Below are 27,825 nucleotides of genomic sequence, written 5' to 3' on the forward strand. Positions count from 1 at the left end.
ACTTACCTTCAACTCCTGTGTTGGAAGCGTGAGGCGTTTGTCTCTGGTGCCGGCGCTCACTGCTGAGCGCCGGCACCCGAGACAAACGCCTCACGCTTCCAACACAAGAGTTGAAGCGCTGGAGGCAGGCGGCGGAGGCTGGAGGCAGGCGGCAGGCGGCGGAGGCTGGCGGCAGGCGGCGGCGGCTGAGGCTGAGGCAGGCGGCGGCGGCCGCCGCCAGCAGAGGAGTCCTGGATTTCTGTCAGTCAGGGGGGCCCGAGAGTTGCCGAGCGGTCGTCTTCAGCAACCGCTCGGCACCCCTTGGGCCCCCCCTGACTGGCAGAACTCCAGGGCCCGGTCGCAGTTGCGACCCCGGTAGTTCCGCCACTGGCTCTAGGATTTATCGGCGTATAACACGCAGGTAGGATTTCAGCTTCAAATTTTAGTTAAAAAAGTGCGTGTTATACGCCGATAAATACGGTATGTGTAATATGATGTATGCAATGCTCCAAGAATACTACAGAGATGCAGGCTCACTCCAGACACCATAAATTGACGCACACATGCACTCATGCTAACATACACCAACACACACTCTTAATGCCATATAATAACACGCTCATATGCTAACACAATGTGCACAAATACACTTACCTCATACAAATAAACATACATGCTAAGATCATATGCTCATTAACACCTTACAATTACCATGTGTACTAACACCATAAACACACACTCTTTAACACCATATGCTGACACACCAATGCTGATGCCATACAGTAACACACACCATGCACTCACACATCCACAGCACCACACTGTAATACACAGGCACGCACACTCAACCACCCTCCAACCACCACACTCAACATGTCTTTACTGCAGGTCACACTTTGTATGAGTTTCTGCGTTACGCGAGCCCACCGGGCACCTGGGTGCTGTGCACCCGCAGCACCCACCTTAGCGTGCACCTGGGATGGAGCAGCGCCTGCCTTACTGACCACAGCCTCTTAACTGTTTTGCACATTCTAATGCCAAGTAGCTGTGCCTTTGTTTGAGTGTATTGTATGTAAAAGATCTAGTCAAAGAAAGCTGGGGATGTATAGTTCACTATATGACCTTCACTTAATCTACCATCATCTTTAAGAAAGGGTTGTGTTGATTCCTTTGGATTTTTTCTTTTGCTAACTTAAAATGAGCTCCCGCGGGCACTTTTGTTTAAAAATGCATAATGATGTGGAAATGGTAATGACAACTTTCCAAGAAGGTTCACGAAAACAGTGAAGTGGCAGCTTGAGAAGCAACCATCGCAATATACACAAAGCAATGCAAATAGATCTCCCCAGAGGGATGGGAGAGAGTCATGCGCCGTGACTCTTGGGTATATTATTTATTTCAGTGAAGTGTCATTGTCCATCTGTATTACAGAGGCCACCCGGCATCTGCTAATGAAATCCAGACTCTTTTGTCAGGGAGCCAGCCGTGTGATCCCGTTTTGTTACCGGTATTGTGTGTTTGTGTGTGTGTGTGTGTCTGACTTATTTACTGAGCTATGAGGACTGACCACTATGGAGCTCAAAATTGCAGGACCACAAATAACTGCACGGGTCTGGGAAAAATGGCACTTAAAGGGGTCACATGAACTTATCTTTTGAACTTATCTTTTGCTACCTAATAATGTATTAGACAAGACTTATTTTTCTTATTGCTTTAAACTTAATCGTATTGTTATGCTTTTGAGCCATCATATCCACTTTAACGCATAGGATAGATGGGGGGATTTTGCTTCTTTGCCCTCGCCCTGCATTTGAAATACTTATTGGCAGTGACTTCCAGTGCTTGATTGGCGAACGCTGTGGTCCCTAAAATAAGTAGCTTTTTTTCCCCTGATTTGAACAATACCCATGAAAAGTCACGAAGTATTATTTGTTTAGGGGGCTCCCGGCAACACTAAAGCAACACTTTTTATGCAAGGTGAGAATTCAGTAACGCTGCAATGGAAAAATAAATGCAGTGTTGCCTGCTGCAGGATAACTCGATCTAAAACGAGTAAATTGCCTTGAAAGCCTGGCCGCTTCACAAGCTTTCAGAACACTTTGTGTACCCGTGTACTGGGAGCGGTACAAAGACGCTGCTATTTTAAAGTGCGAGTTCAACCATGGACAGCGTTATCTTTAAGGTTCTGACAACGGAGTTAAAGTAATTGAAATAAATATACTATATATATATATATATATATATATATATATATATATATATATATATATATATATATATAATGTGTGTATGTATATATATAATATCTTGCCAATAGGTACAGTGTCACGTGTTAATGTTTTCAAGAAGGAAGTTCTTGTACATGTAAGTTCATTATTGCCAGGTTTCAGAAGGGGGTGAGGGAGGACCTACTACTTATTATGAGTAGTGAAGAAATGCAGTAAAGAGTGGCGGGAAAATAATATTCTTCCTCTTCTACAAGGGCTATCTAAAGTGATTATACATTTTTACCTTCCTTTATTTCAAAGAACAGCCTGTAATGATGCTCTCTGATTTTGGTGCACACAATTTAGACATTTGAAGATGGTGTTTTTGATTTATTTTATTTTTTTAATCCGAAAGCTATGGTTTTTCGCACTTTGTCCCCTCTTTGCATAAGGAAGGTACATATTAGCCGATGTATTTATTGCATCTGTCTGTGTATCAGCTACATGTCCAAATCTGAACTGCATGCTAACAAAACAGTATTCTAATAGTTTTGCTATAAAACAGGGCTGGGCATACATGTTCGGTGCCAAACAGACAGATCTAGCAGCCAGTTCAATATATACTTTATGAGACAGAAAGGAGTACGCCCATAGAGTGCCATATAACATGGTACAAAAGGAGTCCGATCTAAAATTCTAGGAATCATGGATACCAGTCTCCTGGGCTTTGATGACCCCTGCTATAAAGTATTATCATTTCTAGTTTTATATAGTGCCATCATATTCTGCAGCATCACCTCTAAGCAAACATCAAGATGATATGCTGTCATATGTTTTGTTTGTTCAGTTATTGCATGCTAGGAAAGGAAATATTGTGTATAGATGCATAAAGAAAATAGGAAATGTGTTCAGCGGAGGTGACTTGTTGAAATATTTGCTAGAGAAGGGTTTTTGCAATGTGGGTGAACTAATGATCCGGGAGGGGCTGGCCTTCTGTACGTAGAGTTTTCTCTTCCTTTACTGGGTGTGGGTTTAACAAAGATTACAGCGGTCTCCTCTCATTGCCTGCTTGCACTTTTCTCCGCTTGTATATCATTACAAACCCAGAGGGAATATCTTTTCTCGCTACTGTGGAGAGGTAAGAAGATCTCTTGCATTCACGTGACCGCGGTCTTTTTGCTTAACGTACAGTTTCAACTACCTTTTGTAAAAAATGTTTGCTTTCTATGTGAACCTGGCTGCTTGTCGGAACATGTGGGCTTTTGTACTCCCATGGCAGGATTTACAAGCAAATGTTAACTTTTGGAAACTTTGCTTCCTTAACTGACTAATAAATGCAATGCATACATATACACTCTCTCACCTAAAAGAAGGTGCTGGTCATCTACCCATCTATTCTAAATGCGTGTGTGTACACGAGAATATAACGTAGTGCTTTAACACTCATGGTGGATGGGGAGATATCTGTGTAATTGTTTAACATGCCGGGAAGTGTAAATACAATTCATCTTGTCAATCAGGTTTGTCATATTGTTGTCTGTAACTGTTGGCTTTATAGCATCCTAAATAACTAATGACAGCAGGTAACATAATATAATATAATTTATGGCTTAATGCCTCTGAATTAGTTGCTTATCATGTTTTTTCATGTAAAAGAAGGAACGCTTGATTTTACTATATACGGATGCTGGATTAATTTTCGTATCTCATATGCATGTATATATGTGTGTGTGTGTGTATGTATGTATATATATATATATATATATATATATATATATATATATACGGTGTATATATAATCTCATAAATGTATTATTATTATTTATTGTATATAGTGCCGTAATATTCTGTAGCGTGCATTATTGGTATTTTAACTACGTATTCTATTTGGTATTTGAAAAGCCGTTGCTTGTATACTGCATAAATGTAAGGGCTTTCTGGAGCTGTTGCTTATATTTGTGTCAGTTCGTTGAATATCCCACCCAAGCGCATTGCCTACCTGGTGCCTGACTTTGTGCATGCGTGCCGTATAATGAGCGTGGGTATTATGCATGCGCAATTACACTGCACATTTGCTGGTGAGAAATGTCTACCCTTCCCTGCTTGTCCAGCAGAGATATTGTCTCCCCGGTCTTTATCTTTGCCCATTTGTCTTCTCGGGACAGAAGTCTCCCTTCTGTATCTCGCAGCTGGAGTGCACGTCCGATAATGAGACGTTTGTATTTTGTAGCAGATCCTGCACCTGAGGCAGGCGTGCGCTAGGCCTCGACACAGCCTTCTGGAAAACAGATGGTTATTTTTATATTTTTTCTATAAATAATAGCTATAAGCTTGCGAGCAGGGCTCTCTCCACCTAATGTAATGGTTTGTCTTAGTCTGTCAATTCTACTATTGTCATACCCCTTAAATATTGGTATTGTATTTAGCTCTGCTTAAACTGTTGGCGCTATATAAATTAAAAATAATAATAATGTGTGCAGAGCTAGAAAAAAAGTATGTACTACTTAACACGTATATCGTCAAACGTCATCCTCTTCCTTAATTCAGTCCACGGAATGTGGAAATGGCGGACACCCTGATTAACATTATATCATTATTGACCCTGTATATCGCAGTACAGTAAACATCCACGGTAAGCAAGAGGGACAGTTATATATATATATATATATATATATATATATATATATATATATATATATATATAAATAAATATAAAGAGAGAGACCAGTACTAATGCAAACTTAAAGGAGCACGCCTCAATTTAAGTGAAATTGATATTGGGGTCCATCTTGCATGTACTCTTAATGACTTTTCTGCATGCATTGGATACATGCAAATCGGTGCATGTTGTCTTCTCTTGTATTGGAGTTGGAAAATGATAATTTTTCTGCTCCCCTACTTAGGTGCATTGCCTGCAGCGCAGGTTTTAGTACCTGCAGTCTCGAGGCACATGCATGCGAGTAGCTGCCGCTTCTCTTGTGAGTACACTTCTGGCTGTAGTAGAAGCAGGAGTCCCGCTTTCCAGTTTCAATAAAAAGGAATTCCTCTACCAATTAGCGCGCGCTATAAATGCATTGGAATCCATGCGAAACGGACTCCCAATATGAAATAAACAACTGGGATCTGGACTGCCGCTTTAAGGCATCTATCGGCTAGACCCATACATGGAATATGATGATATGCAGAGCTTGCAAAATAGTCTGCTGACTTAATCCTGGTGTATGGTTTCTGGCACAGTTAATGTTGCAATTTGTTGTTTTGTGTAATCTCTGTTTAGAATGGTTCACTGCGTGCATGTGATCCTTGCATTAGCGTGGCATGCGGTTTTTGATTTTAGTATCTGTCGTAATCGGAGCGTTTTAAGCCAGTGTAAAATAGGGAGCCATTGTTTATCCGTATCGAGGATGAAGTCTAAGCCGTTGGGACTTATACACTCTCATTTTGTGAAACATTAAATGGCCACTTTAAATGTCCCGTCCTGTTCTCTGTGGTTTTCTTTCTCCTCCTTGGAAATATTGTTTAGTGTTAAATAAATGACAAGGGGGAAGAAGCAAAGGTCCTCTCTACCGAAATCCTTTTCTGTTTTTACAAACTTACCGGCATTACGCATTGCTGGTAAGTTTGTAAAAACAGAAAATGCTTGCATAGAACGAGGCTTGGCTTTTCCATACCAGACATGAGGAGCTGCCTATATATCTGTGTTACTTTGTGTAGGTATTAATATTTATCTAGGTAAAGCAATTCTTGTCGTTCATGGATTTAGAAATTTGGATTGACCCGGCATTTTATAGATGCCTGTAGGGGAGCAAAAAGTTGGGTCTGTTGCACCTCTGCCTGTGAAGCTTTGAACGCGATGTGCATGTGTCCAAACCTGTGTATTCACAAAGCAGACTCCTGAAGCCCTGTTTGGAGTTTCCATTTCCGGTCATTCTATGACCTGCAGCCATGTTCCTTTCCACTTGCGACAGAGTCTTGCAACCATGCACCTTCAGGATTAATGTTTGTTTATTTGACCCCAAATAGGAGCCATTTCAAATGCTACAATACTTATAGATGTCGATGGATTCTTTGCATTGCTGTGCCAGTGGCATGTTATTGGAGTTCCCTGTAAAGGGAGATGATACCTAAAGGTTTTTGGAGGTTTTCTTTTTTTTGAAGGTGGATAGCTTTTTACTGGGACATTATTCCATCTGGTAAGCTCAGAAAGCTTATGTGATGCTAAATCTTTTTCTGTGTGCGCCCAAAAAAGGTATGACCATTGACTAGAGAGTCCATCTTCTCTTGGAACAAATGTTTTTCTTTATTAAATTGTACGATGCATACTTTCCACGCACTCCTTACCTGAACACTCTGATCTCTCCTGCCCTCTCATGTGTGTTAGCTGCTGCTCTTAATATGAATAAATAAAAAAATAATTTAACTGTCTCTTGAAGAACAGATCTGTCAAAGGATTGGCTCTGTTGTTACTTAAAGGAACTGTCTAGCTCACCCTTTTTTTTCTCAATGCATCTTATTGCATGCAAATGGGGCATGCATTACATTTTTGCAGTTAGAACACGAGTCGTCCCGGCTGCCTTTTCTGAAGCCATTTGCATGTAGACTTCATGGACACGCACAGCAGCACTCCCGTGGAAGTCATTGAAGCAGCAGCTGTGCTAGCAAAATGTTTGCTGCTATTACCATTGGTTGATATTCAAGCTCCCATTGTCCAGAATGGGAGATCTTCTGAGCATGTGCAAGAAGAATACTAAGGTATGCTCCCTGCTTTCAGTGTCGGGATCTGGGGGAGGAGTCAGAGTCAGAAGTCTAGTTTTCCAGTTGGTAAAGAATGGCTGCAGCAATTTGCATGCAGTAAAAAGGACTCCAATATGCATTTTAATGTTAAACTATGGCTGGAATGCTCCTTTTAAGATCCCAATGGAGCAGAATAGTTTTACTGTAGGGGATATAAGTTCTCTTTAATGTATTATCCTGGTGTGTATAAGTGTGTCATAAAGTCAGGTGTGTGCATGTATGTATGTATGTATGTATGTATGCAGCTTTCTCAGTGACCTTTAAGTCACTGCTCAAAGAGAATGGTGTCTTTGCTAGCCGAGAATTATCTGGAGGAGCTGGGTGGGCAAAGAGTATTTGCCGTTTGATGCATTTTTCGGGTGGGTGTTGTAAGCATTTCGTTCTTTTTTGTATTGTATTACAAGGCCGCGGAATGCGAGGAATCAGGAAAGGTAGTGGCAGGATACATTCAGGAATAAAGTGTTCTTCCTCGTTGATTTGAAGAGCAAGCATCCTTTGATAGAAATGTTTATCTGTTTATTTAGAATTCGGAAGTGCACAGGATATTGTCATTATCTTTATAAAAATAGACTCAGCAAAAAAAAACAACTCCTCCTCAGAGGGTGTTTTCCACATTCATTTTCAAGAGTTTTAAAATCTATTATTTAAAAATACTACTTTTCAAAGCATTATATATATACCGGTGTATATATATATTTTTTTTTTAGGCATACCTATTCCTGCATAGACTTCTTTAAGGACATTATGTTCTCATGGCACAAAATGATTGGTCAACGTATGCTTGCTAACTATTTCTGTAGCCCAGAGAAGGAAGGTGTTTGGTATCAACTGTGCTGTCTACCTACAGTAGCGATGTCAGAAGGCCATCGGCAAGAGGCAACATGTTTTGTACATAGTAAATTAGGTTGAAAAAAGTCCATCACGTTCAACCATTCCACAAAGCCATATTGGTTAATCCAGATGAAGGCAAAAAGTAACCCCACTGAGACAGTTACTCGTTTAGACAATTCATGGTTGGAGCTACTCCAATGCATTTCAAAAGGGAGCTCTGCGTCACCTTCAATGGAAGCCATACACAGCATGCGCAGGAAAACATGTACTTGTTCCCAGTACAGGCGGCAATATATTGAGGAAAATGAGGACATGATTTTATCTTCTAGACCAATATCAAAAACATGCATGGACCAATTTGCGTGGAGTAAAATATATTACAGTGGATAAAAAATGAATTCTAATATGTTAAAAAATATATTTTTAGGTAAAAAGTGAAAATGTATGATCGTGCATTCATTGCTATGTACTGGTCATTTAATTTTATATAAACGTGCTTTAAAGTACAGCTATGCTTTCTTGCATCCTAAATAAAAATAATAAATTAATAACAGGTTTTGGGGAATAGATTGCCCCTCTAACTTCTTTATCTATAACTGAAATTGGTCTTGCAAGAACTGTGATGGTATTGATTTAAGTTTTTATAATTTAAAACGTGTTAAAAGTTGCTGATAGTCCATTTGCCCATAGTGGTGTTCCCATTGGCTCTATCGCCTGCCGGACACACGTCCATGCCAACATCATTAATGACATGCCATTGGGGTCAGTGATGAGACCAGTCACTGGGAGCAAAGCGTAGTGTGTGTCTAATGCCTGGGCACCCTGGCACAGACCCGTCACTGTCAAATGACTATGTTCTGCCGTTACACGCTCCTTAAGGTCCACTCTCCCACTGACATTTCAGCCAGCATGTGTGATACAATGTTTAACATTTTGACAGTAATGTCCAAAAGACACTCTACACCTGTACACCTAGAGTTTTTTTTTTTTTCCATTCCATAGGAACTTCGGAGGGATAAATCGATTAATTTTATTGTTCTTTTCCAATTAGTCTTTAACTTAAAGCATTGATGCACATCTGGTCCTCAGAACATGCAGGCACGATATGGATAATGTCTGGTATAACAGATAAATGACCCGTTGTAACGCAAGCCTACCCTGTTGCTACCATCTTCCCTGGCAAATCCTATTTACGGCAGTGTAATGGCAGGATGTGCTACTACTGTTTAAGAGTCATTAACCATGATATTAATTTTCTGCATAATATGTAATTTCTTCCCGTCTTAATTAACTTGCAGCGGTTCTGTTTTTGAAACCCGGATAACATCTGTTTCAAGAAAACATTAAGGTGGTAGTGTGTGTGGTTTTTTTATGGACGATAGAGAAGATATGTTCTGGAAACAGAGGAAAATAATTGAAACTAATTAGGAAACTTGACTACCATCAGTCATTAAATGGCACTTAATAATAGTAATCTGTGCGTTGCCTGTGCCTAATTTTGACATCCCCTTTAGTGTTTCTGTGCAGTATATAGAATTCTAAACTCACTGAAGAACATAAATGACTTAATCAATTTCCCATAATTCCCCAAAATCCCCATAATTCCCCAAACTCCCCATAAACAGAAGAACACTTTCTAGGTGGAGTTCAGCACCATAGAAACATTCCCTGGAATTATTGATCTATGTGATTATTAACTATGGATTTTTGTGTATGTTTAATTATTACATTATCTCCAATGTTTACATTTGCCAGTGTTTGCTTTCTATATATAGGTTTAGTGTTTGTAGGAAAGCCTTATTTTTCCCGTGTAAGAGAAAGAGACTCCTTCCTAAAATCAAATTTTTCGCCTACCGGTGCATCTTTTTGCATCTTCATATTTGTGTATGTTGCTTTTTAGAAGACGATGGCGCTTAACACCTCCACAATGCTTTACTAGTGTGAGCATTCACAAGCCAATATGAGTTTTTTTGTTTGTTTTTTTTAGTTCTGTGTAGCGTAAGCGCCAGAGATCTGCTCGTTGACGTGGGTGTTCTCTACATTGACGTTATAAAGTGCATTTGGTTGCTGTAGTAACTTGATAAAAAAAAAAAAAAATACAACAAACCCTCGTAGCCAGTGAATGGCAGAATAGATTTTTCTCGTGCATGTAGGGGTTTGTTGTAAAACAAGCTTTTATTGAGATATGGGTATCGGTAAATAGATATATACCTCCTGGCCAAATGTATTTGGGCACCTGCTTGTTTTAACATCTCTCTTCAAAATGGTGGGTGATCATATGGAGTTATTCCCCTCTTTTGTGATAGAGCAGCTTCCATTCTTGTCGGAGGGGTGTACACTAGGTGTTGGGACACTTTGGCAGGCAGTAGTTTTGGGCGGTAAGGTCTGGCTCTCAGTGTTCCAATTCATCCCTGAAATGTTTGGTGGGGTTGAGGTCAAAACTCTAAACTAACCAAAGGAGAAAGAGCACTAGCGATGAAAAGTAGGCCCTTTGGTCCTCCTCTGGTAAACTTTGCAGTTGGCACCTATACGTTCCAAGCAGGCAGCAGTGTGGCATCTGCCAAACCCGGAGTGGCCTGTCGGACTGCCAATTGCAGCGAGCTTTACATCACCCCAGCTGACGCTTGGCATTGTGTGTGGGGATTGAACGGCACGTGTGCATACTTTTATATGTTGGTGACTCTCTAACAAGCGTTCCGGAATGAAGAAGGGGATCTATTTTTATCGGCTGTCTTTTTCTCCCCCCTATTGAGTTCTTTGTGACAGTTGTGGCAACTGCCGAGTGTTTCTGGTTGGCTTCTATATCACCATCAAAGGGGAGCCGATTATTTGTTTATTCAGGGAATATTTCCTACCCTTTTTGTCTGCTCTCGTACTCCCGGTTTGCATGAAAATCAGCACGGTAATGGGTAGAAATAAAAGAATATTCATAGGAAATGAAGTTAGTCCCACAGAGAGGTTGGCTGACACAATTATTTTATAGGAACTTTTTGTGGCATTTATACCACTGGATGACTATTCTCTGTGACGTAATTTTGGAGTAATAATGTCTGTGGTGTCATTATATGTGCTGTTTTTTTGTGAATTAAGAGCTGACTGATAAATCCCCACGTGTGTTTGATAATTTATTTGCTGGCAGCACCGGCCACCCAACTCCTTGTTGATGTAGGCATTTCTCTGTGCAATGGCTGCTACGGCATGCCGCTGCTAGCCTTGAATATTTGTATGCTCATAAATAATGCAGAGATGCTTCCAAGGTTTGCTTCTGTCTGCGGCTATTTTTAACGCGTTCCTACAATTGAAATCTGCTCACACTGTATGCGTGGATTCCGTGTCTTCTGTTGAATTTTCAGTTCCGTGATCCTTCTAGCATTGAAAATGTATATTGACGCTTATGCCTGTATTGTGCGTCGGCCATGGCTGCTTTAATATTTACCCTAGTATTTTCTTGCAGCATAAGTAAAAAGGTGACAGATTGTCCCTAAAACATTTATAGGCAGTGTTAACCAAAAAATACCTTTTCCCAGACTGCATTTAAATGGGGTATCTGGTTCTACTAAGGACTGCCAAGAAGTCTCGACCGAGAGTTACTAACACAGTAGTGTAAAAAATAAATAATTCTGATTCAATGTTACGAAACTTACGATTCATTGCATTTCTCACTTTAAGCTTCTATGCAACGTGGAATACTTTTATTTGTAAGGGGAAGGGCGAAAGTAAAATTTAAAGCAGGATCGCCACAGCTTTTAGTATCAGTAGTGTCACTAGGGGGGTACAGCGGGTGCGGACCGCACCGGGGGGGGTTCATGGAACTTGCTTTCCTCCATCCGGGAAACTGGTATGGGAGGAGGTCCATGTACATGAGTTACTGCACTGGGTGACATCAACCCTAGTGATGCCACTGGTTAGTATAACTGAATTAATTAAATACAACCAGCTGTAGCTTGTAATGTTTGGCTGACAGTGTAATTGTTTTGGCTTGTGCCTTTTAACATTACACCTTGTGGATGCTGAGACGTGCCCCAGAGTGGCAGGGCCAACATTTTCTGATCAGGTTCCTGTCCTGGAGTTATCGTTCTTCTCATCCATCCTCATAGCCTGCCTAAATCATTCGCTATACATATGTATACGACGATCAGCTATAGTATTATGACCACCGACAGGTGAAGTGAATAACACTGACAATCTATGGCACCCATCAGTGGGTGGGATATATTACGCAGCAAGTGAACATTTCATCCTCGAAGTTGATGCGTTAGAAGCAGGCGTAAGGATATGAGCAACTTTGACAAGGGCCAAATTGTGATGGCTACATGACTGGGTGAGAGCATCTCCAAAACTGCAGCTCTTGTGGGGTCAAATCCAACTGAAGAGCTACTGTAGCTCAAATTGTTGAAAAAGTTAATGCTGGTTCTGATAGAAAGGTGTCGGAACACACAGTGCTTCATAGTTTTGTGTGTATGGGGCTGCATAGCCACAGATCAGTCAGGGTGCCCATGCTGACCCCTATCCACTGCCGAAAGCACCTACAATGGGCACGTGAGCACAAGAACTGGACAACGGAGCAATGCAAAAAGATGGGCTGATCTGATGAATAGCGTTTTCCTCTACATCACGTGTGCCTCGACGGGTCAGGGCTGTTCTGGGGCAAAAAGGGGGACCCACACAATATTAGGCAGGTGGTCGTAATGTTATGGCTGATCGGTGTATATATATACCTTTTGAATGTTCCTTTTCTTAAAGTCAATTTGTTATTTTTCCCAAATCCTAATTATTCAATGGTATTGAGACAGAGTAAAATGATTAGCGTAGTCATTTTAATTTATGGATGGTCCTTTAAGGCAAACATTCCCATGCATAGTATGTTTAGTGTTTTGTTTATGATTTAAGTACTTTTGTTGACAGAAAGATAATTAATATAAGAGGGTATTGAAGAAAGACACGGAGGGTGCGGACACCAAGATATTTGTTAGTAATGCATTACAAAGGAAATGCCTGCTTGCTGCAATTTCTGTTCTTGTTATGTTTAAGTATCTAAATGATGTTGAGTTATTTGCGTATCCTACATATCCTACATAAATAAACATGGGTGGAGCGCTTGTATCTTCCTCGAAGTTTATAAACATTTTTTCTCCCAAAGAAATATTTACAGCTAAGTCGAGACGCTACAAACACTGGTTCCGCTTTGACTGCTTAAAGATGTAAACGTCTGACGTCTGTTGAATTGTTCTAATATTTCAATGAGAAAGCTGCATGGTATGCTTTCCCATCTATTAGAAACAGAATTAAATATCCATTTCTAATATGTCAGTTGCTTGCAAACCAAACGGTGCCTGAGGATTAAAAACTTGCCATGGTAATGTGTTGGTGTAATATTGTTCTGTTTTATTGGTACAGACAATAAAATGAAATGTATTGCCAAAGAATTTGTTCTGCTTATATCTTGTTCTTCATCGGATGTGTGCGTGAAACATGAATGATTCTTGAACTCTCCAATTAATATATAGCACACTAGCCTCTTCCATTTTTTTTTATCTTTTTCTTAAAAGATATGGATTTCCAATTTTTTTTTTGTTTTCTGAGGACCCTGTCAAACCTGAGAAATGTTTGATGGCCTACAAGAATAAAAGACAAATGCATTTTAGACATTGTTGAGGGAACCTCTTGAGGATTCCCTGGATATCACTTCACGTCCCACACATTGGTTAGCAGTGCAATACATGATAAATACCATTAATAAGTACTTCACCAGCCTATTATGGAATTATTTTCTTTATCTAGAATGTCAGACGTTGCTTTAAGGTATACGCTAACATACTGGGATTTGTGGAGTAAATGAAGCATCCAAGTTGACGAGCGTGCCTCTCCAGAAGTGGAGGCAGCCTGATATGTTTGCACGTTGGTGTTGTCATCATACATACAGCAGTGTGCTTTTTAAATGCTTGGTCGGACAAGAAAATGGTTTGATTGCTTGCCCTACAGCTTTGCTCAGTTCTTCTTTCTGGTATTTTCTGTACCCTGTCAGAAATGATATCTGTCCTCTTCAGGTAGACATATTGTGTATGTCTCCATTAATCAGACCAAACTTGAGTGAGCTTTTGAATCAGGCAGTGTATGCTAGCCTGACATCTGCTAATCCAGACATCGTAGTGTTAAGGGATGAGGATCTCTCTTTTTTTTGGGCAATATAGGACTGCATTACCTGATGTTCCTTGTTCAGGCATGAATTATCTTGTAGCGTTTCCTAGTATATGTATTTTCAATGAGGGTAGTTGTTAATGGCTGCCAGTGTACTTCTAGTTCTGTAACGTGATGAACTTTTTTTTTTATTTCTTCCAGCGTCATCATGACAACAGAGAAAGGTTTAGTGGCTGAGGCAGAAAGTCCTCCTCAGGATCAAAAGCAGGAAGGTGGGGAGGAGGCAGAAAAGTGCAAACCTCACCCTGAGGAAGCTGGTACAGAGGAGCGTTCCGAGATAGAGCCGACCCAGAGCTCTCCATCCGCTGCCTCACCAAGCACTCGCAAAGCCAAGGACCGCAACTCAGAAGGCAAGGGCCTATCACGCCTCTTTTCATCCTTCCTCAAGAGGCCGAAGTCTCAAGTGTGCGAGGGAGACAAAGACGTTCAGTCACCTACAGAAAAAGCAGAAGAAGAAAATCAGAAGCAGCTTGATGAAGGTTTGGGAGAGCAGCTGGATGATGATGATGTTTTTCTGAAGGCTCCCATTGCCGACCCAGAACCTGAACTACGAACAGACCCGTCCTTAGATCTTCATTCTTTGAGCAGTGCAGAGACCCAGGTGAGTAGCATTTACATCAGAAATGTGCATTCCTTTTTAGAGGTGGGAAAGGTCCATACAGGCATGCTTAGTAATTGCTAATTTCATTGAATAGGAAACTTACCCTTTAGGCTACTTTTATCGTTTGTGTCTTAATGTATTTTAGTGCCATATAATTTAATTGGGTCACAGTTCATCAGCTGCACATGTAATTTTAATGTCTTTGGAATGGGGACTTTTAGCCTGCTCAAGAGGATTTAAAGGACGACCCGGAACCCGAGGAAGAAGAAGAACCAAAGAAAGGAGACGAACAACCATCAAAAGTTGAAGTAGAGGTGAAGGCCACTCAGAAAGCACCCAGGAGATCTCCCAACATGCGCTGCAAGGTCACCCTTCTAGATGACACCTTATATGAATGCGAACTGGAGGTGAGGGATAGTCTTTTATTTTAGTCAATGACTATCTTTTTTTCATATGCAACACTACAACCAGACCCACCAAGTTAAGCTTGAACGTGTCCCATTAAGATGCAGCTTTGAAAGTTCCGGATTTGTTTTTAAAATCTAGAATTTTATTTTGTTGTCTTTAGGTAAAGATGTGTTTTAGGGTTTGTATATCTGAATCTTTGGGTGATCGTGTACTAAGTGTTTTAAGGAGTAATATGAACCATTATGGTAGTGGGTTGGTTTGTGTGTGGAGCCAACACACCATGGAATAATTATTGTGAACTATACATTTATTTTAGTGAAAGTACTCAAGGCCTTGTTGACTGCATCACTTGTGGCGCAAATGTACATGTTTACAATGTGTAACAAACGCACAATATGACAAAAAGTATGTGGGTACCTGACCATCACACCTATAGAAGCTTGTTGACCATCCCATTCTAAAACCATTTGCATTAATATGGAGCTAATTTGGTCATGCTGGAACAGGAAAGGGCCTTCCTCAAACTGGTGACACAAAGTTGGAAGCATACGATTGTCTAAGATGGCTTGCTGTGCTGTAGCATTAACATTACCCTTAACCGGAACAAACAGGACCAAACCCTGAAAAACAGCCCCAGACCATTGTCCCTCCTCCACCAAACTTTACAGTCCATCAGACTTCCAGCTAGTGAAGCGGGATTGAATACTCCAGAGAACACGTTTCCACTGTTCCAGAGTCCAGTGGCGCTGTGCTTTACACTACTCTAACCTGCATCTGGCATTGAGCTTAGTGATCATTGACTTGAGTGCAGCTGCTCAGCTATGGGACCTAGCTCACGAAGCTGCCGAAACACAGTGCTTGTGCTGATTAGGCTACAGAGTACAGGTGATATTAATGCGCTATACACTTAATCACCAAACAGAACCCCCGCTCTTTAAGAGTACATGTTCTACCTCTTTGTGTCTGAGCTGGTGTAACTCTTAGATGCTTCCACATGCAACAAAAAGAAGCAACTCTGTTATTTTTGTATTTATTAGCACTTATGTTGGTGCCTAGTTGCAACTGTATTCTAGCCCACAAATGTCAGCCCCTATGCTTCTTGTACATGCATTTACTGAGGAAGTCCATAGATTGTGTAGATGTGCAATACAGACACCGGCCACCTCTGGGTTGTTCTTTCTACACGCAATATCATGTTATCATACCAGCTGGAATACAGACATCAGATGCCTTTGCCTTTGACAGCACAATTACTGCCTAGAAATTAGATTGTTCTTTTCTCCTCTGTATGGGCGAGAAGCAACATCCCATGCTGATAAATTCAATGTCTAAACCTTTGTGATGGATAACTGATTTGTTTTGTTCAGGCTGCAAATCCCCTTTAAGTCTGAGAACAGCTGTCCTCCCATTTACTAATCTTTTTGTTTATTTAATTTTTTTTAATGTATTTGGGTGACGCCTCTCTGATCTGAAACCAGTTACTTTGGGGATTTCGTCTCCATCTCGCCCTCTGGACGGCCATGTGTGTCCCCCAGCTCTCTTTTCTCACCGCTTCCCTTACTAAACACAATGTCCTAGAAAACAAGAGCAGAAATCAAAATGCATGCTATTTAGTTCCTAATATCCCCTGGCAATACAGCTGCCGCCCCTCCAGGCAGATGGAGTAAGCAGGTGCTTCTTTTCACTGTTTAGGGGTACAGATTGCGCTTTCATCTCCTCCAAAGCAGAACGCTGACTTGTCTTTTACCAAATCAGAACAGTGTATACGGTTAAGCATATAGCTGAAAACGTAAATAGCCAAACGGACAGGGACAGATCAGCCATCTGAACTCATCGTTCACACTACTGCTTTTTTGCTGTCCCGAAATGTATGTCCCGACATCGTGTCTGTCTTTCACATGCCTTAGGATTTGTTTCAGATTTAAACGTGAAACGCTTTAACATGCTGAACGTATCCCATTTGTTAGTTTTTTTTTTTCCTTCTGTTTCTGCTTGGGTTAGATTTGTGCGGAAACTTTGAAAAACGTTATTTTAAAAAACTGAGTAAAGAAGGACCCTCGGTGTCCTGAGTGCTTGTGTTAGATACTGTCCTCTCTGTTTAAAAATTAATTTTACTCTACTTTTGTGATTTTTCACAAAAGTACCTTGACTCCCGTCTACCTCACTTGCTTTGTTGATCTACGAGGTAAAGGAGAGTTTGCAAACATTAGTAAATAGGCATTACAGAATAACATAGCAAGATGACATTGATAAACTCTCATAGTGCACCTGACTTGCTGCAAGTTCCATTTAAAGACCTGTAAATCTATAAAAAGCTGCAGCCCCCTCTTTGTGTTGCAGACCTCGCTGGCGACAGGGACCTCAGTGCTGTTTTTAACCTGTTAATCCCTGCCATTCCCTCCTGGATTTGGTGTGCTGGGCTGCTTTTAGACTCACCCTAGAGTGTTCGGACGTTTAACTCTTGATGGCTTCCACATGTACAAAAATCAAAAGGAACCATCACAGTTTTTTAGACACAAAAGCCATCTTTTTCTGTGTGTGTGTGTGTGTATATATATATATATGTATGGCTCGGTAGTTTGGCGGCTGGCATGGATGTCTGGTACGATAGGGAGTGATGAAAATGAACGCTATTTTCTTCATTGTCATGCCTTTTTTGTTTGTTTTGTAATACTTCGATTGTCAGTGATTGTTTTCATTCAGGTTATTTAGATATTGTTTTTGTTATTAATGTTACGGTGTGCCTATATGTCCAGTAGGTGTCTAGGTGTGCATCTGCTTAGTGTTTGTGTGAGAGAGAAGTGTTTCTTGCTTTTTCCTTTCCCTATTCCTTTCCCTTTCAGTCTACATTTGTTTCCAATAGAGAGGTTGATAACATTTTGAGGCTTGTCCTTCCATGGGGAGTGTGTTGCCAAACTTTAAACATACCATTGTTGCCCTTAGCTCTTATTTTTCAAGCAACCTTTTCTGGCCAGTGTTGTCAGCGTGCCATCAGAGATCTGGCTGGTGATAGCTATTCGCTGCTCCTCAACAAAAAGATTTCACTGTGGATGAGTAGAGGACACTCTAGCTTAGATACCATATGCCGTTCTCCGTCTCCTAATATTTCTTGTTTCTTCACGCCAGTTGCAAATTATGTCTCAAAGCATCAAACAAGTAGTCAGTCAGGATGAGGAGGACAGATGCATGCTGGGATTCAGCATATTTTACCAGAAGAGACAAAAATGTCCAAATATTTTCTTATAGCATGGTGTTCTAGTTAGCATAGAATTTAGTTTATCTTTCTTGTTTTCTCTTGACGGACAGTCTCTAGGCTGACAGAACTATTTTTACTGCAACTGTGCTTTTATGGCTAAATCCCTCCAGTAAATCCGCTTCACTCCGTATCTCCTTCGTGTTTCTAGTTTTAAACCACATCTGTCGCTTCTGCTAAATTCCGCACTTTACCGTTCTATACACTAAATAAACAAAATAATGGTGTTTACAGATGTAATGCATAATACCTGCATCATGCATATAACTTGTGGAAAGGTACAATAACCTCCCTTTGTCAAGGTATGTATGCTTATTCCTTCCCATTAAGTTAAGTTGCTGATCTTTTTTTTGTTTTGTTTTTCAGAAACATGCTAAGGGTCAGGACCTGTTTAAGAAAGTCTGCAGCCACCTGAACATTTTAGAGGAAGACTATTTTTCCCTCGCGCTCTGGGAGTCCCAGACTAGCAAGGTGAGTGGAGAGAAGGTAGCTCCTGGTAGACTAAGATCCCTGGGGGTTCTTACAAACCTTCAGAAGTCTTTCCAGCTCTAAAATATTACCAATAGTTGCTGGCCACCATGTGCCATGCCTTTGACTAGACAGTATATCTGAACCACATCCGTCTCTGGACTGGGGTTTATTAGTGAATTTGTTATCTGGTGCAGTGGAGAAATGACGTCCTTTAATTACTTGGTTCCCCCCTGGCATCCAACCGGTCAGACTTCATTGTCTTTCAAATGAATGCAGACAGGATGAGCTTGCAAATGGATGACCGCACTCATCCACGGACATAGAGAGGCGCCCTCTTTGTAAAGCTCTGATCAGCATCTCTTTGCAGACACGCTGATTAACAGATAAGCTCCACGAGGCTCTTGTCTAAAAGGTTCAGTCTTGTGTACTTTTGAAAATTAACACATTAAAATAAAGCGTGTGCGTGTCTGCAACAACCAGACAATTCCGTAATATTTTTGTTGGGTAATTCTGTACAGTACCAACATATGGGGGACATTTAACAATTTTGGATGTTTCATTTAAGAGTCAATTTATCTGTTTTGTAAGCCATGAGGTGGAAATCTGACTTACCTCCCCACTATGATCCTTGTTTCTCACATGGGAAGAGCGGGGCCTTGGATAGTAAATAGTTAAACTGATGAGATGAACAAGAAATAAACAATAGATAGTATTCTATTTTACATCATCCTTGTTGTGAAAGAAAGAAGACCTCCTGGTACAAACTTAATTCAAACAAATAGCGGTATTGACGCAAGTGCGTTACATTTCATTTAGGGTTCCACTTGTTGATAGAGTGGATTTTTCTAGTTCTTCAAATGCTTTATGTAATAAAATGACTAACTGATTTTTGTATTTGAAGATAGAGATGGAACAGATTACCCACAATGGGCTGGACGCTCTTTTAGTTTTCAATCTGCTGAAAAGAATGACAAATTGAGATAAGGAAGCAAATATTCCCATTACTGGTTAGCGGCAATACTGTAAATATTTCAGCCCCGTTCCTTACTGTTAGCTTTGCGCATGCTCAGCGGCACTGAAAGGGTCTTTAAGAGGCGGGGGGATTCTATCAAGACAATCAGGTGTTCTGAAAAGAAATACAGATGCAAGTGATCTTCTACTTTTTATCACAGGTATGGATCGACCCATTGAAAGAAATGAGGAAGCAGGTTCATGGTATGTAAATTCCATCGACTCGTAAATGTTTTGCTGAATATTTTGTTTTGTTTTCTTCTGTTCTCGTCTGTACTTTCATGACCCGTTTTTGCTGAACTGTAAGCCTTATGGGTCATTGAAGGCCAGCTTCTGCTGTTAACGTGCCTTCTGCGTAATAAATACAGCACCTTTGAAGATGATGTACGTGTACCCCATTGTCTGCGGTTTTGTTCCACAGTCTGGCTGCATGGTCATGTCATCCTACTTTGCAGAGCCCTTGTGCTACAGCATACGCTTGGGCAGTCTCACCAATGGACTCTACTGGGCTTGAATGTGAGATCGTTATTTTTATGCGGGGATAAGTTTGAAGAGAACTTCAAATTTACCATGCAGAAATAATAAATAAAAAAATAAGCATTTTGTCTCCAATCTGCCCGAAAAGTTTTTCACTTCCCTTAGCACATTGTTCCCTAGAATAGTCTCTAGATCTCTGTTCCTTCTGTACTGTTCAGCATGAGTATACGGGAATGCGTTTTAGTGCATGGATACTGGTACTCATAATGCAGGTAGACGAACGGGAAACAGAAGAACCGATTTGGCCAATAAAGTCTTTCTGTTAGTTTTCGATACCGGTGAGCTACCGCTATACGTTTCAATCTCTAGAGACAGAAGGATTGCAGCCTGAGGAGAAAGGTCAGGAAGCTGGACAGTGGCAGATTGTTTTCTACCTGCCCCTCATGCACGCTCAAACAGCAGATGAATTAAAACAAAGCTCTTAGTCAAGGATTTTCCAGGCAAAAAATGCCAGGGGTCGTTTAAGGATTTTTCAGCAGGATGAACACATTGTGGTTGAAACAAGCAAATCTCCTCTTCATTAGATCGTGCGTCTTTGTGTATCCTCACTTAGCTCTCACTGGTTCTGCATTATATTATATGCTCTGGGCAGTGTTGTACCCTACACGACATGAGTGCACCTTGTTGGCTTCCTAATGACAGCATTATATTTTTTATTTTTTATTTTTTTACAATTTTCGGGCTATGTAATCGGCACAATGCTTAGGAATGGGGGTAGGGTTAGTATAAAAACCTTTGGCACACAATCTCTGTGCAAAACTGGTGGGGCGGGTGGGAGGGAGCTGACAACACTGATCCCTTTCCAGATGGCTCAACGGCCTTCTGATGTAAGCCTCTTTAGCCGATCAGCCGGCCGAGCCGCGTTGTTTGGAGATGAGTTTGCACAGTAAGCAGGACTGCTTTTCCTCATCCCATCTCCCTTGTTCTTCCGTACAACACTCTTTATTATAGTGGACATTGGATGCTGCACATAATTGAACCATGCCTTTCAACTTGGAAATAAATGTTGCTTTGTCTCACGGAACAAATAGTTTTCTCATTCTGAAACTGCTTAGACAGTTAGAACTCTTCATGATTTCTAAAACTTGAGTAAGCAGTTCTAGGTGACTAGTTTGTTTCATTTCAAAAGTAGCAGTCTTAGATATGATTAGATTGATTGTGGAATAACCTGGATGTTTCCTGATCGCCTGCTACTTAATAAAATGAAAGAGGCTAGCAGGTTTATCTGCCGTACTCCTGCACACAAGTCAACAGTCTGATTACGAAGGTGATTATAGAAGGATTAGCAGTCTAGAGCTTCTGATGGGTTGTACAGTAACACAGCTTTTATTATCATCATTATAGATCCTATAAATAACACTTTTACTATTTTGTCCTGCCTTTTTTTTCTTCTTTTTTTTCTACACGCTGTACAACCTGGTCAAAGCCCCGTCTGATATCTGCCCATTGTGTCCTCTCTGGCTCTACACCAGGAAGAAAGTACCAATAAACATTTCTTCCTTTTTGTTGCGTGGTAGCAGCTGGTGTAATGTAAAAACGCATGTGTAACGTAAATAGTGCCGGGCTCAAAGTCTTCATTTTCACTCCATTTTAACTTTTATTAGCGATGCTCCAGATACAAATCATGTTCTTACATCTGAGGAAAAACATTTCAGTGTCGTACCGTCTCGTGTGTATCAGTAGAGGATGCTTACATTTATTACTCCTATATGTCACCACTATTTAGAGCCACTCGACTTTATAATTGTTGCTTCTATAACTCTCTTCACCATGCATTATAAAGGGCTGGCCGTGGCAAGCTTTCTGGTTAAACATGGACATTACAGGACAAACCAAGTTCTGCTTACAGGAGAAAAGCTTACTTACATTTTCCTTTCCTAATGAATACCTCATAAGTCATTTAGTTGAAGCTGCAGCTCTCCTGCAAACCCCCCTCTTTATTTAAGGAATAAACCCAAATGTGTGCAGTATTTACCAATAGTATTTTGACATAATTTGCTTATTCGCCCATCTATCGCTAGCAAGTAGTCTAGTGCCACCTTGTGGCCTTTACTGGAATGGCTTGCAGCACATACAAAGCATTGTATCACTTTCATTAAAGCTGTGTTCTTTATAAATCTGGTAAAACGGCAAAATAAAGTGAGGGCAACTCACAGAAACAGAAAAAAAAACATGTTGTGCTCGAATTAAAGCTTTTTTTAATTGATCTATGGTACAAGGTGAGTATAAGTCATAGGAAATCCCTCTGAGCAGATGTGTTGTAGAATATTGGAAGAGCTGAATGAGTTAACTATCATTTCATTGTGATATAAAAAGTTTATTCCCCACTGTCAGCATTACCCTGACTGGAGACAAATGCTTTCTAAGATGTTTTCCTATATTGACTGTGTGACAAGGGCACTAGAGGAAAGTATTCAGCAAAGTCAGCTGTGGCACATGAACTTCGTTCTCATGTTCCTGTTCACATGTGTCTATAGTCATTCGACTTCTAAGTCCTCTGTGTCTTTGCATTGCAGGAGGCCCTTGGGACTTCACCTTTAATGTGAAGTTTTATCCACCTGATCCTGCTCAGCTGACAGAAGATATAACCAGGTAGACACACGCATTTCAACTTATTTTGTCCGAATAATGCCAGGTTATGTATTTTTTTATTTTTTTTTAGGAGTTATGTTGACTAGATTACCATTAAAATATTGTGTCCGCAATTAACTGGACCCTAACATTTTTCTCAGTGACTATCCACTGTATCGGTGTTTCTTCAACCATTTCCACCAGCAACAGATATTTTATATTATATTTATTTGAATTCCATCCCAAATTCAGCTGCCCCTATGAAATGTTATTACTCTTTGATTCATCCAGGTATTGAATTAGCACTGATCAATAAAACTGATGCGATCACATGTATGCTGTTAATGCGTTTACCTAAAAGATTTGAGAAAATAGAGATAAGCACTGGGGTTATGGGAAAAAAATTGTTCTGGTTCAGAAACTTTCAAATGTAGACTTATTAGCATACCAACCAAAAGAATGGACTGTTTACACCAGAATCACCCCCCCCCTTCAAAGCACCCATCATTCATTATGCAGAGCTGGGGCAATAGTTAGATGCTTTGAATAAAATATGGTTATATAGAGGTTCACGCTGTCCTGTGATCTGGGCCTTGCAAATAGTCTCATGCTTCCTTTTATTTAGGTATTACCTGTGTCTGCAGCTGCGCAAGGATATCCTGAGCGGCAGCCTACCGTGCTCTTTTGCCACTCTAGCCCTGCTGGGCTCCTACACAGTCCAGTCTGAAATAGGCGATTATGATGAAGATCTACACGGCTCCGACTACGTCAGTGAGTTTAAACTCAGTCCAAATCAGACCAAGGACCTCGAGGAGAAGGTTATGGAACTGCATAAGTCACACAGGTGAATTCCGGGAGTGCTTGACACTTTCTTGGTGAAACATTGTCACATGTTACCAGCTGCATTGTGGCTCCAATGCCCCTACCTGCTGCAAAAGCTTTATTTTGTGTCCCTTTTTCGTTATCCTTGCTCTCTTGGTGTCTACCCTTACTCTCCGATCCTATATCATGAATACTGGATTCTATTATATGAAGTCAGGAAAACATTTCAGTGATTCTTTTGGAATACCCTTAGGAACGATCACATTCCAGATTATCCCGATTTACAGTTCTCACACACCATACACTAACCTCTTGCACTATATTAGAGCAATTCTATGCAATTAATGTAAACATGTCATTTTAATAAAAAAAAAAGATGTTAAATTTTGGCAATACCACAAGTTATACAGTTTTCGGTACTGGATTCAGTAATGGTTTTTTATCTGAAATGTGAAGCTCTTTCCTTTTTGTTCTGATGCTTTATTCTTCTAATTGCACTAGATAAAATATATATATATAATATAATTGTCTATTCTTTCTTAGTCGATACATTCTGACATTGTAATCATATTTAATGAATGTCATAAGCCATATTCTTGCTGCCTATGCCAACTTTTTGTCAGTGCATCGTATTGTAGTTCCTACCAACGTATGGCCGGTCCTGTTTGTGTTTGGTGTAGCGTGGAGGGTTTTGTTTAGCTGTTAGAAAATAATTACCTGTTTCTCAGGTCAATGACACCAGCGCAGGCTGACTTGGAGTTTTTGGAGAATGCCAAAAAGCTTACCATGTATGGAGTGGACATTCATCACGCTAAGGTACGGTATCCTTCTGATTGTCCTTTATAAATCTCAAATGGTGAAAACTGCACTTGTGCAACATTTATACCCATACCTGTGGAACTTTATTACTTTCTAAATGCCTGATTTAAAGTCCTCTGGTAGAACTTCCCCCTTGGAAGTAGTGAACTAGTGAAGTAGACCAGCCAAGTAGGCATCAGCGTACAGCCGTGTACCTCCACAACACGGGGCAGGAGAGAACATGCAGGTTGATTTTGCTACTCAAGGATTATTCATACACCCCAATAGTCAATACTAGTCCACGGACTCCAGGCTATTGACCAATTACCTTTTCCATCTGGCCTGGTAACCTTTTGTTCTGGCTAGGTTAAGTATTGTACATGCTAATATTATAGGGCAAAGCAGGTGTCCTCACTAGGTCATGAGAAACATTTACTATATCTTGAAATGTATAATAACATTGGTAATATTGACCAATAAACTGAACATGAGTGAAATGCATCCCTCAGTGACTCGCAGCATTCCATGAGGTAAAGAAAATTATGGGGATCGGAAGGTCTTGGATCCCAGAAAATATCTATCCAATGTGCCGTTTTATTATTTATCTTTTATTTGTATTTACGCATTCTTTTTGGCTACGCTAGGATTTGGAGGGGGTTGACATCAAACTTGGAGTCTGCTCTAGTGGTCTCATGGTCTTCAAGGATAACCTGAGGATTAATCGCTTCCCCTGGCCAAAGGTCCTAAAGATCTCCTACAAAAGGAGCAGCTTCTTTATCAAGATCCGACCAGGGGAGGTATGACGATTCCACCATTCATATAGTTTATGCATATAAAATTTGCTAGTTTTTGTTTTCTTAAACTACACCGGTCAATCTCTAGTTCCACCAGTAGCTACTATAGTTGAATATATATTTATCCTATTACCCTCTGCATGACCTTAACTGTTGCTAAACAAATTATTTTAACCACTTTAATGACCAGCAGTGTTGGGTTTGGTTTGAATAAGCATAAAATTGAATTTGAAAAGAATCTGCAATAAGTGCATGGGCTAGGACTGAAACACATTTGTTTAGTTCTTGAATGACATGTTCTGTTGCAAGTATTACTACCAAAGGAGATTTTTCCTTTCAAAAATATTTCTGATTGCAAATGGTTGAGGGTTGTACGGGTATATACCAGAATATTGAGACATCTTGTTATCCAGCAGGAGCAGTACGAGAGCACGATAGGATTCAAGCTGCCCAGCTACCGGGCTGCTAAGAAACTTTGGAAGGTCTGTGTGGAGCACCACACATTCTTCAGGTAAGATGCCTGCCCCTGGAGAAATAAAAAGGGGTAGCCAGTGACCGGTAGGAATGGGCTATAATAGGATCTTAACCACAATCTATATTTGACTATTGCCATTTGCTTTTTCCGTGACCCTAGTACCCTCCAGGACAGATTCTGTAGCGCTGTTACAAAAGCGAATAAATACAGAATTACCAATAACATTAAAAATGACAATAAAATACTGGTACAGGAGGATGAGAGGGTCCTACTCTTGTGATCTTACAAGCTATGGAGGTTGAGTTAAAATAAGACAGAACAATGAAGCCTGGATGTGGATGATTGTAGTTTGGTTAATGTAAAGGCATCAGTGGCCTTCAGTTCATTAAAGTGGGGAGAATAGGTGGTTTCTTACAGAATACAGGTTGTGAGTATGAGGACGTATTGTTCTTCTCTGAACAGGTGGGTTTTTAGTAAGCATTTAAAGTTAGAATAAGTAGGGGACAGTCTGCCAGAACGAGGTAGGGAATTCCACAGAATAGGGGCAACATGGGTGAAATCTGGGAGACAGAGAAGGTGGGAAGATTATCATGGTTGTGCACTTGGAAAGCGCCACAGTAGCATTTAAGAGTTGCAAAAATGCATGCTGTCTTATCCAAGTTTTATTAGGTGGGTTCATTAAAATGATGGTCTATATGTAATGCTAAAAGCAAACAAGAAAAACCATTACTATTAAGCAGTAACCTAATGTAATGGTCATGTATATTAAAATATTGTTTAGTTTACTAAAGAATTACTTTGATTTGTCCTTTGTTTTTGTTCTTAGATTGACATCCACAGAAGCCATCCCTAAACACAGGTTCCTGTCACTGGGATCCAAATTCCGCTACAGTGGGCGTACACAGTCCCAGACCAGACATGCCAGCGCTCTTATTGATCGTCCGGCCCCCCAGTTTGAACGCACTGCCAGCAAAAGGATCTCCCGCAGCCTGGATGGAGGTAGACAGAACACATGCTGAATTTTTGATTACACTATTGCACAATTACGTTTGACCTGGCTCATAATTGAGTGAATTGAAAACATACAAATATAGAAACAGAGTCCTATAATTTGTCCAAAGCTCCTCTATGTATTACATCACAGCAGTCTGAATGCCCAGAGGCACGCCCACCTGCCATTTCATCCTATCACGCACAGTGGTGACCAGGTGGTTTGTGTGATAGGAGTGATGTGTGATAGGTGTGAAGACGTGAGGTCCCTTACAGACCATACCAGGTATTGCCCCTTCTGTTTTGTAAGAGATTGGCAGCTAGAGCAGTGAAGACTGTGACAGTGTTAAGAAGCCCCACCAAAATATTTACAAAAAAACAATATGTTCATTTTAAAAAGGAATACATTTAATATAAGGACCTAGGGAAGTTAGGAAAAAATATCTATGTGGAACTGCACCATGGAATAAGCTTGATACTCTCCTTACCAGAAGACAAAGCCAAGTGAAATGATTTGAGGTTTAACAGCAAGATGGGCCAAATTGTTAATGTCTTTCATCAGGATCAGGGTCTTAGACTAGCCAGGCCTGTGTGTTATCAGGGTCTTAGACCAGCCAGGCCTGTGTGTTACTCGCTTCTGTCGTATTTTGTGTTTCTTTTGATATGTTTTACTAAGCTGTCGCTGAGCTCTCTCATGGCAGTAGGGTACACAAAGCCCTTTGCCTGAGTGAATTCTAATGTTCACGATCATATCTTCAACAGTACTGCAATGTGGATTTGCTTTTATTTGAGTGTTTGTTTCACAGAGCATATGGCAGAGCTGTCTGCCAGATTTTCTCCAGCCACAATTCATGTCCAATGTCCCTTCTCTGTGTAGGAATGTGATAGTAAATCACCAGCTGTCCATGACTTATGGTATTAATAGCAAGTTCAAGTTCTAAGCCTGCTGTGATATTGGAAGTCTGTTCACTCTGCAGTGGACAAAGAAACATTTAGTGGTTTTCACCTCATTAGGGTTTATTCGCCAAACATACACTCACTGGCCACTTTATTAGGTACACCTTGCTAGTACTGGGTTGGACCCC

At 40.6% G+C, this 27,825-nt stretch overlaps 1 protein-coding gene across 1 annotated transcript in view; it reads left to right on the plus strand.

The window, feature by feature from the left end:
• The first annotated feature begins 3,218 nt into the window (after nucleotides 1-3,218).
• The window catches only part of EPB41 (erythrocyte membrane protein band 4.1), a 44,415-nt gene continuing 19,808 nt past the window's right edge, over nucleotides 3,219-27,825 (plus strand). The window contains exons 1-11 of the mRNA XM_053454773.1: nucleotides 3,219-3,324; nucleotides 14,151-14,610; nucleotides 14,832-15,017; nucleotides 18,638-18,742; nucleotides 19,915-19,957; nucleotides 22,807-22,882; nucleotides 23,487-23,705; nucleotides 24,412-24,499; nucleotides 25,126-25,278; nucleotides 25,689-25,786; nucleotides 26,577-26,749. Of these exons, the coding sequence (XP_053310748.1) occupies nucleotides 14,158-14,610; nucleotides 14,832-15,017; nucleotides 18,638-18,742; nucleotides 19,915-19,957; nucleotides 22,807-22,882; nucleotides 23,487-23,705; nucleotides 24,412-24,499; nucleotides 25,126-25,278; nucleotides 25,689-25,786; nucleotides 26,577-26,749 (1,594 nt within the window). The 5' untranslated portion in view covers nucleotides 3,219-3,324; nucleotides 14,151-14,157. The remainder of the gene's footprint in view (nucleotides 3,325-14,150; nucleotides 14,611-14,831; nucleotides 15,018-18,637; nucleotides 18,743-19,914; nucleotides 19,958-22,806; nucleotides 22,883-23,486; nucleotides 23,706-24,411; nucleotides 24,500-25,125; nucleotides 25,279-25,688; nucleotides 25,787-26,576; nucleotides 26,750-27,825) is intronic.

The sequence above is a fragment of the Spea bombifrons genome, chromosome 2, assembly GCF_027358695.1.
Source record: "Spea bombifrons isolate aSpeBom1 chromosome 2, aSpeBom1.2.pri, whole genome shotgun sequence".
Classification (NCBI taxonomy): Eukaryota; Metazoa; Chordata; class Amphibia; order Anura; family Pelobatidae; genus Spea; species Spea bombifrons.